This window comes from Trichosurus vulpecula, chromosome 4 (assembly GCF_011100635.1).
Source record: "Trichosurus vulpecula isolate mTriVul1 chromosome 4, mTriVul1.pri, whole genome shotgun sequence".
NCBI lineage: Eukaryota > Metazoa > Chordata > Mammalia > Diprotodontia > Phalangeridae > Trichosurus > Trichosurus vulpecula.
In genome coordinates, this window is record NC_050576.1 from 244359831 (window position 1) to 244377624 (window position 17794).

Sequence of the window (17794 nt, forward strand, 5' to 3'; positions counted from 1 at the left end):
AAGGCTCCATGATAAACAATGCTACCCACCTCCAGAGAGAGGACTGATGAGCTCTGAATATAGATTTAAGTGAACGTTTTTTACTTTGTTTCTTGCTTTTTATTGTTCTTTTCTTGCAACGTGGATAATATGGAAATGTTTTTCATAATTTCACATATATAATTGATATGCTGCTTGCTTTCTCTTTACTTTTTACTTATTTATTAATTTATGGACTAAAACAAACATTTCCATAATATAGTATGATTTAAAAAAAAGAGACGACTGCACGTGAAACTGCCAATTTGTTATGTATAATCATGTACCCATTTTGATTTTGTCTTGGTATACTGTGTGAGATGTTGGTCTACAGCTGGTTTCTGCCAAACATTTGCAGTTTTCCCAGCAATTTTTGTCAAATAATGAGTTCTTATCCCAGAAGTGTGGATCTTTTTGGAACTTTGGGTTAATCAAATGCTAGATTGCTATGATCATTTACTACTGTGTGTTATCTACGAATGTATTTCTCAGACAGTACAAGATTGTTTTGATGATTACCCGTGGTAATACAGTTTGAAATCTGGTATGATCTAGATACCTTTCTTCACCTTTTTTTTCCATTAATTTCCTTGATATTCTTGACCTTTTGTTTTCCCAGATGGATTTTGTTACTATTTTTTCTTGCTCTTTAAAATAATTCTCTAATAATTTGATTGGCTTGGTATTGAATAAGTAAATTAAATTAGGTGGAATTGTCATTTTTATTATGTTGGCTCAACCTACCCAACTGCAATGAATATTTCTCCAGTTGTTTAAATCTGTCTTTATTTGTGTGAAAAATAATTGTGTTCCTAGAGTTCCTGGCTTTGTCTTGGCAGATAGACTACCAAATTTTTTATAATATCTGCAGTTATTTTCTTTTTGTTTCTTTTTTTTATTTGATATTTTTAGTTTTCAGCATTGATTTCCACAAGATTTTGAGTTACAAATTTTCTCCCCATTTCTACCCCCTCCAAGATGGCATATATTCTGATTGCCTAGTTCCCCAGTCAGCCCTTCCCCTCCCCCACATCCCTTTTCCCCTTACTTTCTTGTAGGGCAAGAGAGATTTCTATGCCCCATTGCCTGTATATCTTATTTCCCAGTTACGTGCAAAAACAACTTTGTTTTTGAGCATCTGCTTTAAAAACTTTGAGTTCCAAATTCTCTCCCCTCTTCCCTCCCCACCCACTCTCCCTAAGAACACAAGCAATTCAACATAGGCCACACATGTATCATTGTGCAAAACACTCCCATAAATAGTGATGTTGTGAAAGACTAACTATATTTCCCTCCCTCCTGTCCTTTCCCCCTTTATTCAGATTTCTCCCTTGACCCTGTCCCTTTTCAAAAGTGTTTGCTTTTGATTACTTCTTCCCCCATCTGCCCTCCCTTCTATCATCCCCCCTGTTTTATCCCCTTCCCTCTACTTTCATGTGGGTTAAGATACCACAATGAGTGTGTATGTTATTCCCTCCTCAAGTCAAATCTGGTGAGAGCAAGATTCACTCATTCCCCCTCACCTGCCCCCTCTTCCCTTCCATTGAACTGCTTTTTCTTGCCACTTTTATGTGAGATAATTTACCCTATTCTATCTCTCCCTTTCTCAATATATTCCTCTCTCATCCCTTAATTTAATTTTTTTTTTTTAGATTTCATCCCTTCATATTCAACTCACCCTGTCCTCTCTGTCTATATACATATATATGTATACACACACACACACACACACACACACACACACATATATATATATATATATATATATATATATATATATATACACACACACATACATCCCTTCAACTACCCTAATACTGAGAAAGGTCTCATGAATTACACACATCATCTTTCCATGTAGGAATGTAAACAAAACAGTTCAACTTTAGTAAGTCCCTTATGATTTCTCTTTCTTGGTTACCTTTTCCTGTTTCTCTTGATTCTTGTGTTTGAAAGTCAGATTTTCTATTCAGCTCTGGTCTTTTCACTGAGAAAGCTTGAAAGTCCTCTATTTTATTGAAAGTCCGTATTTTGCCTTGGAGCATGATACTCAGTTTTGCTGGGTAGGTGATTCTTGGTTTTAATCCCAACTCCTTTGACTTCCGAAATATCATATTCCAAGCCCTTTGATCCCTTAATGTGGAAGCTGCTAGATCTTGTGGTATCCTGATTATGTTTCCACAGTACTGAAATTGTTTCTTTCTGGCTGCTTGCAGTATTTTCTCCTTGATCTGGGAGGTCTGGAATTTAGTGACAATATTCCTAGGAGTTTTCTTTTTGGGATCTTTTTGAGGAGGCGATCTGTGGATTCTTTCAATTTCTATTTTACCCTCTGGCTCTAGAATGTCAGGGCAGTTCTCCTTGATAATTTCTTGAAAGATGATGTCTAGGCCCTTTTTTTGATCATGGCTTTCGGATAGTCCAGTAATTTTTAAATTCTCTCTCCTGGACCTATTTTCCAGGTCAGTGGTTTTTCCAGTGAGATAGTTCACATTGTCTTCCATTTTTTCATTCCTTTGGTTCTGTTTTATAATATCTTGATTTCTCATAAAGTCACTAGCTTCCACTTGTTCCCATCTAATTTTTAAGATAGTATTTTCTACAGTGGACTTTTGGACCTCTTTTTCCGTTTGGCTAATTCTGCCTTTCAAGGCATACTTCTCCTCATTGGCTTTTTGGAGCTCTTTTGCCATTTGACCTAGTCTATTTTTTAAGGTGTTATTTTCTTCAGTATTTTTTGGGGTCTCTTTTAGCAAGTCATTGACTTGTTTTTCATAATTTTCTTGCATCACTCTCATTTCTCTTCCCAGTTTTTCCTCTTCTTCTCTAACTTGCTTTTCCAAATCCTTTTTGAGCTCTTCCATGGCCTGCGACCAGTTCATGTTTTTCTTGGAGGCTTTTGATGTAGGCTCTTTGACTTTGTTGGCTTCTTCTGGCTGTATGTTTTGGTCTTCTTTGTCACCAAAGAAAGATTCCAAAGTCTGAGTCTGAATCTGAATCCGTTTTCACTGCCTGGCCATGTTCCCAGTCAACTACTTGACCTTAGAGTTTTTTGTTGGGGTATGACTGCTTGTAGAGTAGAGAGTATTTTGTCCCAAGCTTGAGGGGTTGTACTGTTGTTTTCAGAGCTATTTGTGCACAGCAAGCTCTGCCACACCAGTGCTCCTCCTCCCCCAAGAACTGCCAACCCTTACTGCGACTCAGATCTTAAGCAGGCTCTGCACTCCTGCTCTGATCCCCCTCTGAATTCTTCCCAGTGGGTGGGCCTGGGATGGAAAGCAACTGTAGCTGGAGCTCTGGAAGCAGCCCCACAGCTGCACCACTTTCACGCCCCTGGGGCTGGGGGTCCACTGCGCACTCCTTTCACTCAGTTCTAGCAGTTTTTCCCACTAACCTTCTCTGTTGTCTTTGGTGTTTGTGGGTTGAGAAGTCTGGTAACTGCCACAGCTCAACGATTTAGGGACCTGTGGCTCCCGTTCTGGTTGGCCCTGGCACGGCCCATGCTGGGTTGCGTTCCGTTTCCAGCTCTGTGCAATAGACCCTTCCCAGTGACCATACAGGCTTTCCTTGGCTGGAGCCCTGCTTCCCTCTGTTATTTTGTATCTCTAGAATTTGTTCAAAGCCATTTTTTACAGGTATTTGGAGGGACCTGGGGGAGAGCTTAAGCAAGTCCCTGCTTTCCAGCCTCTGTCTTCTGTCTATAGTTATTTTAAGTGGATTTTCTCTTTCCATGTCTTCATGCTGGACTTTGTTAGTAATATGTAGAAGTGCTGATGATTAGTGTGGGTTTATTTTATATTCTGCAACTTTTCTAAAATTGTTAATTGTTTCAGCCAGTTTTTTTAGTTGATTCTTTACATTTCTCTTAGTATACCATCATATCATCTGCAGAAAATGATAGTTTTGTTTTCTCATCTGCTATTTTTATTCTTTCAACTTCTTTTTCTTGTCTTATTGTTATAGCTGTCATTTCTAATATAATGTTGAATATTAGTGGTGATAGTGGACACCTTTGCTTCACCCCTGATCTTATTGGGAAGGCCTTCATTACATTTTGACAGGGGAGATAACATGCACAGGGATAAGGACAAAACACAGGTAGATGGGAGGTAGCCTTGGGTGGGGAAGGCACTGGTAGCTGGGCTGAGGTGGAGAGGGCTTGTAAAGGCCTCGGGAGGAGGGTGCAGCTTGAGCTGAGGCCTGAAGAGCACCAGAGATTCCAAGGTGAGGAGAGGGAGCATTCTCTGCTTGAGGACGGTCGGTGCTGAAGCATGGGTGTGAGGTGACATGTGAGGGGTGAGGAATGAGAAGGGTGGTGTGGTTGGAGTCTGGCGTATGGGAGGAGAGTTCTTTGCGACAGGGCAGGAAGGAGCCAAGTTTTGAAGAATTTTAAGTGGGAGAAGAACTTCTATTTGATGTTTAAGGAACCTTTGTGGGTGATAGCAAGATATAGTGTATGACCATCTCTGTGTGTGGTTGGATATATTGGATGGTTAGGTCGTGAGAGTTGAGACTGAGGGATTGGGAGGTTAGGCTATTTGAGAGGGACATCAGTGTTATAGATTGAAGTCCTGAAGAGCAGATACGAAGACTGAGAAATTCTTTGAACACGACACTCTGGCTTCCAAGTGTGCATTTTCTCTGGTTGTCCCTTGTGCTTGGAATGCCTTCTCTTCTCCTCTCCGCCCCCTGATTTTCCTGGCTTCCTTCTAGTCCCAGCTAAAGTCCTACTTTCTGCAGGACACCTTTCCCCTAATCCTTAATGCTAGGGCTTTCCCTCAGAGGCTCTCTGGTTTATCTAGTCTGAACTTTGTCTGTACAGAGTTGTGTTTGCCTTTTGTCTTCCTTGTTGGAGCTTAAGGACTGGACTTTAGGACAGGAACTGTTTTTACCTCTCTTTATATCCCCAGGGCTTAGCAGAAAGGAGAGAAAATGAATGCTCTTGGGGCTGGGGGACTGCTGCTTCTGACGGCTGGATCTGGTGACAAATTTGGAGTCAGTATCAAAGGAGGACATGACGTCCTGAAATCCTTGTAAAAAATCACGACCTCCATCTCTCCCTGTGCTTCAGCACCCTCATCAGGGCCTCATTACTATCCCAGATTGGGACCTCCTGACCACTGTTGGCAAAGGAAGAGTGCAGGGGAGGAGAGCTCTTAGGACTGGAGGGGGAGGTGGTGATGGGGTAAGATGCAGCTTTGGGGCTGTGGAGGTTTGATGGGTTTTGAGGAGAGAGACTTGGGCATGTTGGTAGGCAGTAACAAAGGAGCTCTAGGGAATGAAGAGAGAATAAACATGAAATAATGACCAGGAGTCATCCCTGGGCTGGGGTGGGGGGGGCAGCAGCACGAGCTGGGGTGGTGAATCAGTAGGGCCGCAGGGCTCCCTCTTCAGAAACAGGAATAAAAGAGGCACAGAGTGGGGGTGATAGAGAGGCATTTGTGTTGGGGTGAGGTAGAAGGGGGAAGGAACCCACGATGGGTAACTTTGGAGATGAGACCCTCTGCTGAGAGATAGCGATGGAGCTTTGGGGAGAGAGGAGAAGTTTTGGAGTTGTTGCTGTGAAGAAATTTAATTGGCTGAGAATAAAAACATTGTTAGGTGGCATTGTTCAGAAAGCCAAAGGGTGGAGAAGATGATTGAGCACCGACAAAGGATGAAGTTCTGAGGAGATGATACAAACGTAGGCTTGACTCTCTCCATTCTTCCTATGTTGTAGCTATTCTAATCTAGCTTGGTAGCTGCTTATTAAGTGATTTTCTCCCTTTTTTTTTTTAAAGCCCTTTTGAATAGATTGGCAAAACCGCACATGAATTTTTATCAAGCCTTTGAGGTTCCCAGCACCGCAGGACCAGCGCTTCCCTAGTCCTGGACACTCTCCTCCCTCATTGCACCCTGACATTCACTCTATAGAGTCATTTTGAACCCAAGTGCACTGAAGCCCCCACATCTTCCTCTCCCAATTGCCGTCTAGATTCGTACCCCCTGTCTTGAACTTTTTAAACCCATTTGAATTCATAATTATGCTACTGTCAAATTTCATTTTAGATTTGTCCCAGTGTTCTGCCTGTCATTCAGGGTGTCTATTATAGCTGTCCTGCCCAGGTTAATGTCACCTGCAGATTTGATGAGCACACCATCAGTGCTCATCTAAGTTATTAACCAAACAGTTCAACAGTAGCAGGCCAGCCTCCCATCCCTGGGCACTGCCCTGAAGCCCTCCTTCTGAGAGGACATAAAAGCTGTTAATGATGGTGTTTAGGAGCCATCCATTCAGTAGTCACACATCTGCCTGATTGTATGAGTACTGCACTGTCAAAGTAGACAGATCCCACAGCCTGCATATGGACTTAGAAAACTACATGTTAACAGTATCTATGTTGCATTGTATTTTTATATATATTAAACATTTCCCAGTTACATTTTAAATCTGGTTCTAGAGGCCCTCAGGAGTTTGGTTGGTATGGAGAGTTTGACACCTCTGAGCTCAGGCCTCTTGTCCAACTTCCTGAGGAAACTAGTTGTGGAGGAGGTTGAGTGATTGGCCCAAGTTCACACAGAGAGCACGCACACTAATACCTGAGGGCGCCTTGCATTTGACATGAATGACTTAAATTTATTGAGGGATATTAGGCATTCGCTTCTTATCTTCTTTGCCTTGGCTGTTAACTCCATATTGGCCTGCTCTGCCCCCTAAACCCCGTAAGTGGCCTCAGCTCAAGCTGAGCTCTGGCATTCATGATGCATCCTCCATCACCCAGCCTTGCATCTGTCTTTGATATAGTCTAAGTCAGCCAGTTCCCTGTGCATCCACATTAGTCATATCTTTTAGATAGCTTCCCTTTTTCCTCCTTGTCACAATTGTTTCCTTTATGTCTTTGGAATTTCATTCCCCAGAGCTTTTCATCTCTCATGGATTCATTTCCGCTTTAGAATTTTAGTCCGTGGGTGCTCACCTTTGAACCCTTTGAAATCTGCTCTTCAGACAGGTGGGTGGTCAGATGTGTGTCTGAGGATTCCTGGCTTTCCTCACACCCTCTCCCAAGGGCCAGGATGGAATTGTAACTTCTCATCAGGATTTTGTACTTTTCGCCCCAACCTCCAGATCCAGGATGAAATGTCTTCCAGTTGGACCCAAGTCCATTTGTGAAGAATGAAAACCATCATTAAGGCAAGCTAATTGAATTTTTAGTTTGATGTAGTGGAAAGGGTGGGGCAGTGGAGTCAGGAAGACATGGATTCATATCCATCCTCAGATACTGTGTGACCCTGGGTAAGTCACTTAACCTCTGTTTGCTTTAACTCATTGGAGAAGAAAACGGCAAGCTACTTTTTTTTGCCAAGAAAACCGCATGGACAGTATTGGTGTGCTACAAGTCCACAGGGTCAAGAAGGGTCGGAGACAACTGAACAACAAAGTGAAAAGGGTATTTGGGAGAAAGGGGGCCTAGGTGTGACTTCTGGCTGTGCCCCTTAATGTCTGTGTGGCCTTGGGTAAATCACACAACCTCTCTGCACTCCTGGAGATGGCAGGACCTGGGCAGGTTCATCGGCTAAGATCCTGTCCAGCACTCCTGGGTGTTCCGAGAGACAGGTGGATGTCCTAATGAACAGCACTGTGAACTCGGAGGCAGGAAGTTCTGAGTTCAGTCTTGCCTCAGATGCAGATTAGCTGGGTGAACCTGGACAAGTTTCTAACCTCTTTTAGCTCTAGTTTATCTCTCAGATGGGGCTGTGGGAAAGGTTAGAGGAGATCAAACCTTAAAATACAATAGAAATGTGAGTGATTGGACACAGAGAACTGTAGCTGATGGTGGGAGTATGAAATGACTTTGAGAAGGTGTGACTGACATCAGTGATCTGTTTCCTGAATGAGTCCATCTCCTGTGGCCTCTTTCTGTCTTCCATCTTCTCTGTCATCCTGACCTGCTCTGATGCCGAGATTTCTCCCAAGACTCTGCCTTCTTGATAGACAGCGCTGCAGCCCCGGGCTCCTCCTGTTCTTCTGAGTAAGAGATGTCCTTAGAGCCAGACCCAGCATCAGATGCTTCCTAGCTGCGTGGCCCTGGGCAGTCACTCTAGCTCTGGCTACCTCAGCTTCCTCATCTGTAACATGGAGACCATCACAGCACCAGCCTCCCGAGTTGTTTCAAAGATCAAATGAGATAATGTTTGGAAAGCATTTTGCACATTTTCAGTGTTATATTAATGCTGGCTATTATTATTTTCCTTTACATAATTGGAGTTCTGGATATTGTTCCGCTCCCCTCACTCACATACAAGGCTCGTGTTGCCTTCACTTTTTCATATCTTTTGCTTTCTAGGAAGTGACTGTATTCTCTTCTGAGTTGTGCGTCACACATTGTTCAGCTTGCTCCCCAAGTGGGCACTCACTTGATTTCCTTTTTTTTTGTTTGTTTGTTTGCTACCACAAAAAGTACTTGTGTCATTCTTTCAGTGTACCTAGAAACTTCCTGTCCTTGACCTCACTGGGGACATATGGCCCTTAATGAGATCCGGTTTTTCTCACATCCTTCTTGGTGGTTTCCAGAGTGGTCGGGCCAGTTGGCACACAGCTTTGTAGTGTTTGGCTGCCTGTTCTGCAAAGCCCCTTTCTGGCCCAGGCTGGCCCCCTGGCCAGGAGGTGCAGGAAACCTCAGCTCAGCGATCACGATCTCTGGCACCGCCTCCTTTCCTTCGCAAACCTGCCTTTCTCTTCTGCCTCCCGTGGGATTCAGAGGTTCAGCGGCAGCTGTTATAGGAACACCATAGCTGCCTCACAGGGGTTTGGGCTCTTTAGTGCTGCTTTCTCGATGCCTTCATTGGTGCTTGTGGGTGTAGTCATGGAAGGGACCTGAGAGGCCATCTCGTCTTTGTTCTTCAGATGAGGAAACTGAGGCCCATAAGCAGTTTGCCTAAGATTACATAGGCAGTAGGGTGCATGAATGAAAGTGGGGTAAACAGTACTCTGTATTAGGGAGTCTGCGTTTGGAATATTGGGATCAGTTTGGGGGAGGGTTGTTTGAAGAACTACATTCAGAGATGAGAGCGTGGCCAAAAGAGGACGTCCGAGATAGGAGGGGATCTGGGATCCTTGTCATCATGACAGGTGATGCGTAGGAACAGGAGGTTTACAAAGCACCTCAGGGGTGTTCTCTTGTTTGAGCCTGAAAATAACCCAGATGGGGAAACTGAGACACTCAGTGAGGTTAAGTGATCTGTCCAGGGTCATATTGATGATAAGTAGCAGAGCTGGGGGTGGGAACCTACATCTACATGTTCTGCCTTCCAGTCCAGGGTTCTTTAAATTACACCAGAGGGCCTCCCTCCCAGAAGGACCTGGATGGCTTAGCCTAGAAAAGAGGAGGCCCAGGCACCTGGGACATCCTTACCTGCCTCCGTCTGTTTGGGTGGCATAGAGAAGAGCGCAGGTTGTGGCGCTTCAGAGTAAAGAGCTAGGGACAGTGGGCAGTGTCAAGTTGTCCCGCGTTGTGACCACCTGCCTTATGAAACACGGAGCCCCCCATCATTGTGAGCGTTCAAACGCAGTCTGGATAGCTGCGTCTGTCAGGGATTTGTGAATAATGATAATGGACATTTGTGCAGCATTGTAAGGTTTACAGAGCTCTTTACATATGTGCTATGACTTGATCTTCCCAGCAATTCTGGGAGGAGGGTGCTAGTATTATTCCAACTTTACAGATAAAGAAAGTGAGGCAGGCAGAGGTGGTGTCTGAGGGCTGATCTGAATTCAGATCTCCCTGACTCTAAATCTAGTGATCTCTCCACTGTACCGCCTAAAGCATTCCTGAGCTGGGCAGAAGGCTGTACTACCAGAGGACCTCAGAGCACCCCTTCAAGTCTAAGACAGTGATAACTCTTACTATAACCATACAGTGATAAAAGTGTAATGGGTTTATTAGGAATATGAATTATCTGTTACCTCGTTAGTCACTGACTTTCCACCGTCTCAGTGTGCATAGAGTATTGATATTTTATTGTGAAATTTAAAACACCTTTCTTTTTTTCCTCAGGGACATCATGATAACACACTTTGAGCCATCTATTTCCTTTGAGGGACTTTGCAGTGAGGTTCGAGACATGTGTTCCTTTGATAACGAACAGCTGTTCACCATGAAATGGATAGATGAGGAAGGTGAGTTGATCATCAGGAAACATTTATTAAGTGCCTGCTGTGTGTCAGGCATTGCAGTAAGTGCTGGGAGTACAGAAAGGCAGAAAAGCTTCCTGGGGATTTTAGTTGAGACTTAGGAGGAAGCCAGGCAGGTCCGTAGTGAGAGTGGAGGAGGGAGGGCGTTCCAGGCCTGGGGGACCACCAGAGAGAATGCCTGGAGCCGAGAGATGGAGCATTTTGTTTGTATACCAGCCGGGGGGCCGGGGTCAGGGGATCAAAGAGTCCACATTGGGGAGTAAGGGTAATATGATTGGAGGGCTTGAGTGCCAGGCATAGCATTTCGTCTTCGAGCGTGGAGGCCATCAAGGACAGATATGGTCAGACTGGCACTCTAGGAAAGTCACTGGTGACTGAATAGAGGATGGACTGGAGTGGGAGTGCCCAGGCGGGAGGTGAGGAGAGCCTGCATCAGAATGGGGGCAGCTGGGGAAGGGGGCCTATGGGAGAGGGGTTCCAAAGGTAAATCATAGCCCTTGGCAGCAGCTTGGAGATGGGTGTCCAGAGTGACTCCTCAGCTCCGAGCCTGGGGGACCAGGAGGATAGTGGTGCCCTCTAGGGTATTAGGGAAGGGGGAAGGTGGGGAGGCTGGAGGAGGAAAGAGAATGAGTTCCGTTTTGGATATGTTGAGTTTAAGATGTCTACTGGACATCTGGTTCAAAACGTCTGAAAGGCAGGCAGAGATGTGAGAATGGGTCAGCAGAGAGGTTGGGGCAGGATAGGTAGATTTGGTGAGTGTCAGTACAGAGGGATAGTTGAATCCATGGGAGCTGATGAGATGATCTCTGGGTGAGGGGAGAGAGCCCTGAGGGACACCTGTGGTGAGAGGGAGTGGTCTGGGGGAGGATCCAGCTAAGGAGTGGTAGGAGGTGAGCCAGGAGAGAGGTGGGTCAGGAAAACCTAGAGACAAGAGGGTACAATCATAAGGTTAGAGGCCAGATAGTAAGAGGTTGAAAATGGAGCGAGGCGAGACAGTAGAGGTGTCACTTGTAAATGTCCTTGGCCACAAAGGACAGGAGACATTAAGAGGATTTTTTCAGGTTGTGGGAGGCATGAGCATGTTTCTAGGCAGGAGGGAATGAGCCAGCAGAGAGGGAGAGGTTGAAAGCAGAGGGAGACAGTATTTTGGAGGAGATGGGGTGGGATGGGATCACTTGAGCAGGGAAAGAGAGATGAGCCTTGGGAAGGAGTAGAACCACTTCTTCATGTGAATCAGGGGTGAAGGGAGAAGCCATTACAGTGATGGGAAAGAAGGGAGAAGATGGAGCTCATGGGGAATGGCCAGTTTTTTTCAGTAGAACATGAGGCAGGGATCTCAGCTAAGAGAGTGGAGGGAAGGGGGCTGTGGGAGGTTGGGGGGGGGAATTTGGGAGAGTCTCTGGAGAGTGGGACAGTGAGCTGATGAAGGAGGGGTGCAGAATTGCTGAGCAGCAGGGAGGGCCCAGTGGAGGTTATGGAACAGAAATTTGTTGTGGACCCAGTCTGAATATGTTCAGCAGCAGGTGCATAGGAGTGAAGGTGACCAAGACTGAGGCTTGGCAGGTCACAACTAGCAATAAGATAAGGGGGGCCAGGGACCTAAGTGGACAGGACAAGGTAGAGTTGAGTTGGTTCACCAAGGAGTCAGGATGGGGAAAAGAGGAGAGAGTGGCTGGTGCAGGGGAGATGGCCTGGAAGGAAGCTGAGAGGTGGAAGGATTGGAGGTCGTGGTGTGGATGAAGCCTAGGGCTTAGGTAAGGGAAGGCAGAGAGGAGGAAAGCCAGCAGGTGATGGTTGGAGAAGGGTATTTTGGGATTCCTGAACAGGGCGGTGCGTTTGTGGGTCTTGACAAGCTCAGTGCCACAGCCATCTTGGTGCTGATGGAAGTGGGGTGGAGGAGTAGGTCATAGGAAGTGAGTCGATTGAGGCCCTAAGTGGTCAGGGTATTTGAGGGCTGAGGCAGCTGGGTGTACGTGCGGTCCCCTAGTGTGAGGGAGAGCGCTGGGGAGAGCAAAGACCAGTTGTGAGCCAAGGGGCCGAGTTGGGAATTCGAGGCAGCTTTGCTCCTATTTCAGCTTGCAGGAGCTGTGTCTCTTGCTTGAGCGTGTGTACACTGGATAAGAATGGGTGCTTTGGGATTGTCTGTAATGTGTACACACACTCACAAAAGTGGAACAGAAATCTGACACCTTTCATTCTTCTTCTGACGATATTTCTCTCTTCTTTAAGAAAAAGTTTGACTTACATAGTAAACACAGTGTTTTGTGTTTCCTTGTTATCCCAAATGAAATTAACCAGTGTCATTTTGGGGGCCGTCAAGTCCTACTGTGGCGGGGACCTCATGGTGGTGTGGAGGTGACCGTCAGCTTCTCCATACTGGCTGCCAGAGTTGACCAAGCTGGAAAAGCTTTGAGTGCGGTCCCCTTGAAGCCCAGCCCTGCTCAGGTTCCAAAGGTTCCTCTCCAGGCTGGTCACAAGGTGATGAGTTTTTGGCCACAGCACATCTTGGAGACCACATGCTGAGTTATGTAGAGGGCTCGTGATCCGTAGATCTGTATTGGTGGAGGGAGTGCCCCATTGATGCAGGATTTTATGAAGTCCTCTGTCATCTCACTTAAAGGGAGTTTACTGGTTTATCTTAGAGTATTAACTTAAGAAAATACTTAGGCAAATAGAGTAAAATTTCATTTTAAAGAATATCCATTCAGTAAACATTTGCACACCGACTACTTGCCAGGTACATAACTGAGACCCTCTCTGCCCTCAGAGAATTTAACATCAAGGGTCTAAGACTTATTAGCGATGGAAGATGTACATTACATTAATACAAAAGAAGAATCTGGGAACCACATAGGAGTCACAAGTAGAATGCCCAAGGGTGTTTGGCAGAGAGACAGAGACAGAAAGAAAGGACTGACGAGGACAGTGGGAGAGAGAGAGGGAGGGAGAGACAGGGAGGGAGAGAGAAAGAGGGAGAGAGAGAGGGAGAAAAAAAGGGAGAGAGAGAGGGAGAGAAAGAGGAAGACAAAGAAGGGGGGGGAGAGGGAGGGAGAGAGGGAAGGAGAGGGGAGGAGACAGAGGAGGAGGCTTGAGTGTAGTCACAGAAGGTTCCTGGACCTGGTGTCTTGGAGATGGATGAGGCTCCACCCAGAGGTGTGGTGGGGCTGACTGGCAGGTACTAAGAAGGCCCAGGAGGCAGGACCGGAAGAGCTGAGCAGCCCTTGATTTAATGAGTTACCTCATTCACTTTCCAGCGTTAACATGGGCTCTCCGTACATAATACTTTTCTTATTTAACAATCTGAAAAATTTTAATCATCCTAAAATAGAATTCCGTTCCATTTTAAGGAATTCTGTTATCTTTATCTCCATAGAATGAGGTCATTTCTGTCATTTTTGAGTGGCGGGAGCTTGTCTTCCCTTAGGCTGCAGGCATTTAGTAAGCACTGTGCCCTCGGCCAGACTCCAGCACGTGACTGCCTGAAGGCTGCTCTTCTTTTGACTGAGGCAGGAAGCCTGTGCCCATCTGGCCGGCACCTTGAAGGCCATGCTCAGGGTCATCCACTTTCAGGCTGCCCCCCAGGCCGTTTTCCATCAGACCCCAGTCTATTCTTCTCTGTAGCCTTCACTGGACACCCTCCTGGCAGGAAGCTGCCTTCCTGAAGTGGATGTGCCCAAGTCAGCCTGGCTCGAGGCTCCAGCGTCTTGCCCTTGTACCTTCATCTCCTTTTGGCTTAGGTTCTTCTTCCCCAGCCCCTTCACCAGGATGCACTTTTTAGGGGAAAACTTCAGCAGCCTCCCAGTCAACTCTTATAGGGATCGTTGTAGGATAAATGGCCAATTTCTCTTTTTCCTAAAAGTGCATTTTAAAATTTTATAACTATACGTTTTGGAACATCTCCATGCATGTGGGAAGGGGTGGTGTCTAGGCAGGGAATGGTCTCTTTGAGAGTTACTCAGATTGCCTGGAAACAAATGCAGGCTTTTGTTTAAATTCATTGAAGGATTATGGCTTGTTCTTGAAGTTATAGAGACAACTTAAAATGACCAGAGCTGATCTCTCAGGCTATTGAATGAGTCCAGCGCTGAAAAGGAGGGAGTAGGGTTGACCTTTCACAATTCCATCTCCCTCCTGCGTCAGAAACATGGTGGCTTCTCTCAAGGTCATGGGTTCTTTGAATATGACTGGACTGGTAGTTTTTACACTTCCTAGAAAATGGTGCATTTTCCTGCTGAGTGGTATTTTGGGTTCTCCCTTTACCCTGGCCTCCCTTGCTGGAATTATGAGATCTGTGTGGTTTTCTTCCTGTTATAAACTTGAAAGTGAAGGCAGAGCTCAGGGCCTCCAGGAAGCAAGCACTTCATCCTCACTGGGCCCTGGGCCGTTTTTAGTTTCTTCTCTCTGTGGACCTTAGGGAACTTTATGAAGTTAACAGTCTTTTCCAAGATGGAGTTGAGGCCCAACTCCTAATTAGAATAGAAGAGAGGGTTATAATCGATTTCCCAGGCAGATCAGGAAAGCTATTATTAAAAAAAAAAAACTAACCGTCTAATTGTCAGACTTCATGTTAGAATAAGCAGAAAGCTTAACTGGACTTAATCTCTTAAAAACATATTTAAGAACATCTGCCTGGTTTTTCCTTTGAAACATGTTTCACAGATTTGTTTTGATGTGCGTGTGGAAAAACTGGTTTACTTAATCTAAGCAAACACTTTAGAACAAAAACAGCTGATTTTTTTTTCCCCTTAAATAAGTATTTTTGTGAAAGGATAGTTTTCATTCCAAAAAAGATAGATTATGTACCACTTAATTCTGACTCATGGTTATATAAGCACCATGATGTCATAGAAGTGGGAAGGGGCCCTAAAGATGAACCTTGGTCCCACCCCTTGCATATGGATGAGGGGGAGACCTGGAGCCATGAAGGCACTGGCCCCAGTCACTCAGCAGTAACAGAACTGGATTCGAAACCTGGACCTCTGCTTTGAAATCCAGTCTGCTTGGAACGTCCCAAGTGAATTCTCCTGATGCCGGCTAGCATAGGAATATGTGAATAAACCTCAGAAATAGATGCTTAATTGTGAAAACTTTTTTGTAGTTAAGATTAGAACTGTAAAACGTAAGTTTTAGAGATGTACAGGACATTAGAGATATATAAGTGTATTCTACACAGATCTCCTACTGTGTAACTGAGGAACATCCTACTAAGGACATCCTCCAGCCAACTCCCAGGTGTTTGGGGCCTTTGTGTTCCTTCTTCTGTTTAGCATCCAGCTCATTGTCCTGTACCAGCCACTGAGCTGCTCACTGACCATCCCGGAGTGTCTGCTCACAGACGGAGTTGGACCTATAGATGAAGTGTGTGTGTGTGTGTGTGTGTGTGTGTGGGGTTAGATGTGTGCATGTGTGCGCGCGTGTCTGCGTCTGTGGTATATATGTGCCTGTGCACGTGTGTGCATGTCTTTATGTGTGCGCATGTCTGTGTGTGGTATATGTGTGCCTGCGCACGTGTGTATGTCTTTGTGTGTGTGTGCATGTGTGCGCACACATGTCTGTGCGTGATATGTGTGCCTGTGCACGTGTGTGCATATCTTTATGTGTGTGCCTGTGTACATGTGTGCATGTCTTTGTGTGTGTGCATGTCTGTGTGTGTGGTATATGTGTGCATGTTTGTGTGCGTGCGTGTGTGTGTGCGTGTGTGTGTGTGTGTGTGTGTGTGTGTGTGTGTGTGTGTGTGTGTGTTTTAATCCCCTGGGATGTCCCAGCTCTTCTTCTCTAACCATTTCTGCCCATCCGCTGTCAGTCCTCCCTGACTCCCTCTCCACACATCTCCGTTCCCATTGTGCCTCCCTTGTTCAGGCCCCTCCCATGTGGTCTCTTCCCTTTCTGACGATGACGGTGATCATAGTAGCAGTGGTGGCAGCCAGCGTTTCCATAGTGCCCCCTCTGAGCCAGGCGCTGGAGAGCATCACACAAATGTTCTCTCATTTGATCCTCACGATAACCGTGGGAGGGAGGTGCTGTTATTATTCCCCATTTTTTCAGATGAGGAAACTGAGGTACACAGGGTGAAGTGACTTGCCCAGGGTCACACAGCTAGTAACTGTCTGAGGCTGGATCTGTGCCACCTAGCGATGTTCCTGAAGCACAGGTCTGCTCATGTCCCTCCCCTGCTCAGAAAGCTCTAGTGGGCCCCTATGGCCTCTAAGATAAGGTCCAAACTCCTCTCAGGAATGTCAAGCTTCAGGCTGCCTTTCCAGAGAGTCTGTGCTCCACCTAAACTTACTGTCCCTCCTGTGAGGCTTTCCTCACAGCGTCCACCACACCTGGGGCCAGCCCTCCTTTGCCTTCACCTGGTGGAATGTCTGTCTTCCTCCAAAGCTCACCGGGGAGGCCTTTCTCGACCTCCCCGCCTCCCCCAATTATTTTGTGTGTGCATTTGTTTTTTTAACTTGGGCTTGTGATTTCCTTGGTTTATGGATCTCCCAGGGACGAAGTCCTTGGGTCAGTGCCCGTTGACCTCTTCTCTGTGTGGACAGTCCTGGGAGGGGGGTCTGAGCTAGCGGCCCCTCCTGGATCTCACCTTCAGGATGTGTCAGACGGGCCTGGGAGCCAGGTTTCCTGCGCTCCCATGGATCTGCCCTTTCCAAAGCTGGTGATTTCTTATCTAGAATGTGAGCTGTGAGGGGAGAGATGCTTCCCTTTGTGTCCTCAGCTTCCCTGGGGTCCTTAGAGCAGTGACACACATGTCACGGTAGGCGCCTAATAAATGCGTGTTCATTGCTGCTCCTCCTGCTGTTATTGGCCTTGTTGGTATTTTTAAAAAGTCCCTCAGCACGTTTTTGCTCCATATACAACATGTATGCAGAGATGCCAAGGAGGCCAACCTTAATAAGCCATCTTTGTGTGTAATAAATACACACAGAATGTTTCTGGGGCTTGAATGTTTGCAAGGTATTGTCTGTCCCTTATCTCATGTAATCCTCTCTGCACAAACAGCCTTATTACCACTTTACGGATGAGAAAACAGGATCAGAGGGGTTATGTAGTTTTCCCAGGGTCAGAGCAAGCTTTGATGTAGGATTTGAACCCGGGTCTTCCTCATACCAAGTCTAGCACCTTCTTGGCTCACTGGGTGGTGGCTTAGAGAATTTCCATACAAATCGATTTCCAGGAAATTAGTTTTTCCCACCGACTTCCACTATGAGACCCGATAGTGTAACTATAGAAAAGTAAAAGTCCTACCATGTACACATAATAAAGCTAGACTTAGAAGTGCAGTTAACAGTCATTCCTTCAGTTTGTAGCAACTTTTTTTCTCTTCATCGGACATTAACAGAGACCCTTCCCCAGATAGCCTTGGTTTGGCTAACATGTAATTTGTAAAGTCTGAAAGTGCATTTCTTTTTCCTGTGTCTCCTTTCTCCTCTGTAATTATGCCAAAGGGAAGGAGGCGTCAGTGTGGAATTGTCCTGGCTTGCGGACATTACACCACCTTAGCTAGCCGGCTTGTGGCCGGCCACTGAGCACTGAGCATGGCAGTAACATCCCCAGGCATGTTAGAAAGACCTTTCATTTTTTAAATTATTTTTTGTCACTGAACTG

At 45.8% G+C, this 17794-nt stretch overlaps 1 protein-coding gene across 1 annotated transcript in view; it reads left to right on the forward strand.

Moving 5' to 3' along the window:
* The window catches only part of PRKCI (protein kinase C iota), a 76225-nt gene that overhangs the window by 11753 nt on the left and 46678 nt on the right, over positions 1–17794 (forward strand). The window contains exon 2 of the mRNA XM_036756545.1: positions 10053–10174. Coding sequence (XP_036612440.1) covers positions 10053–10174 — 122 coding nt within the window. The remainder of the gene's footprint in view (positions 1–10052; positions 10175–17794) is intronic.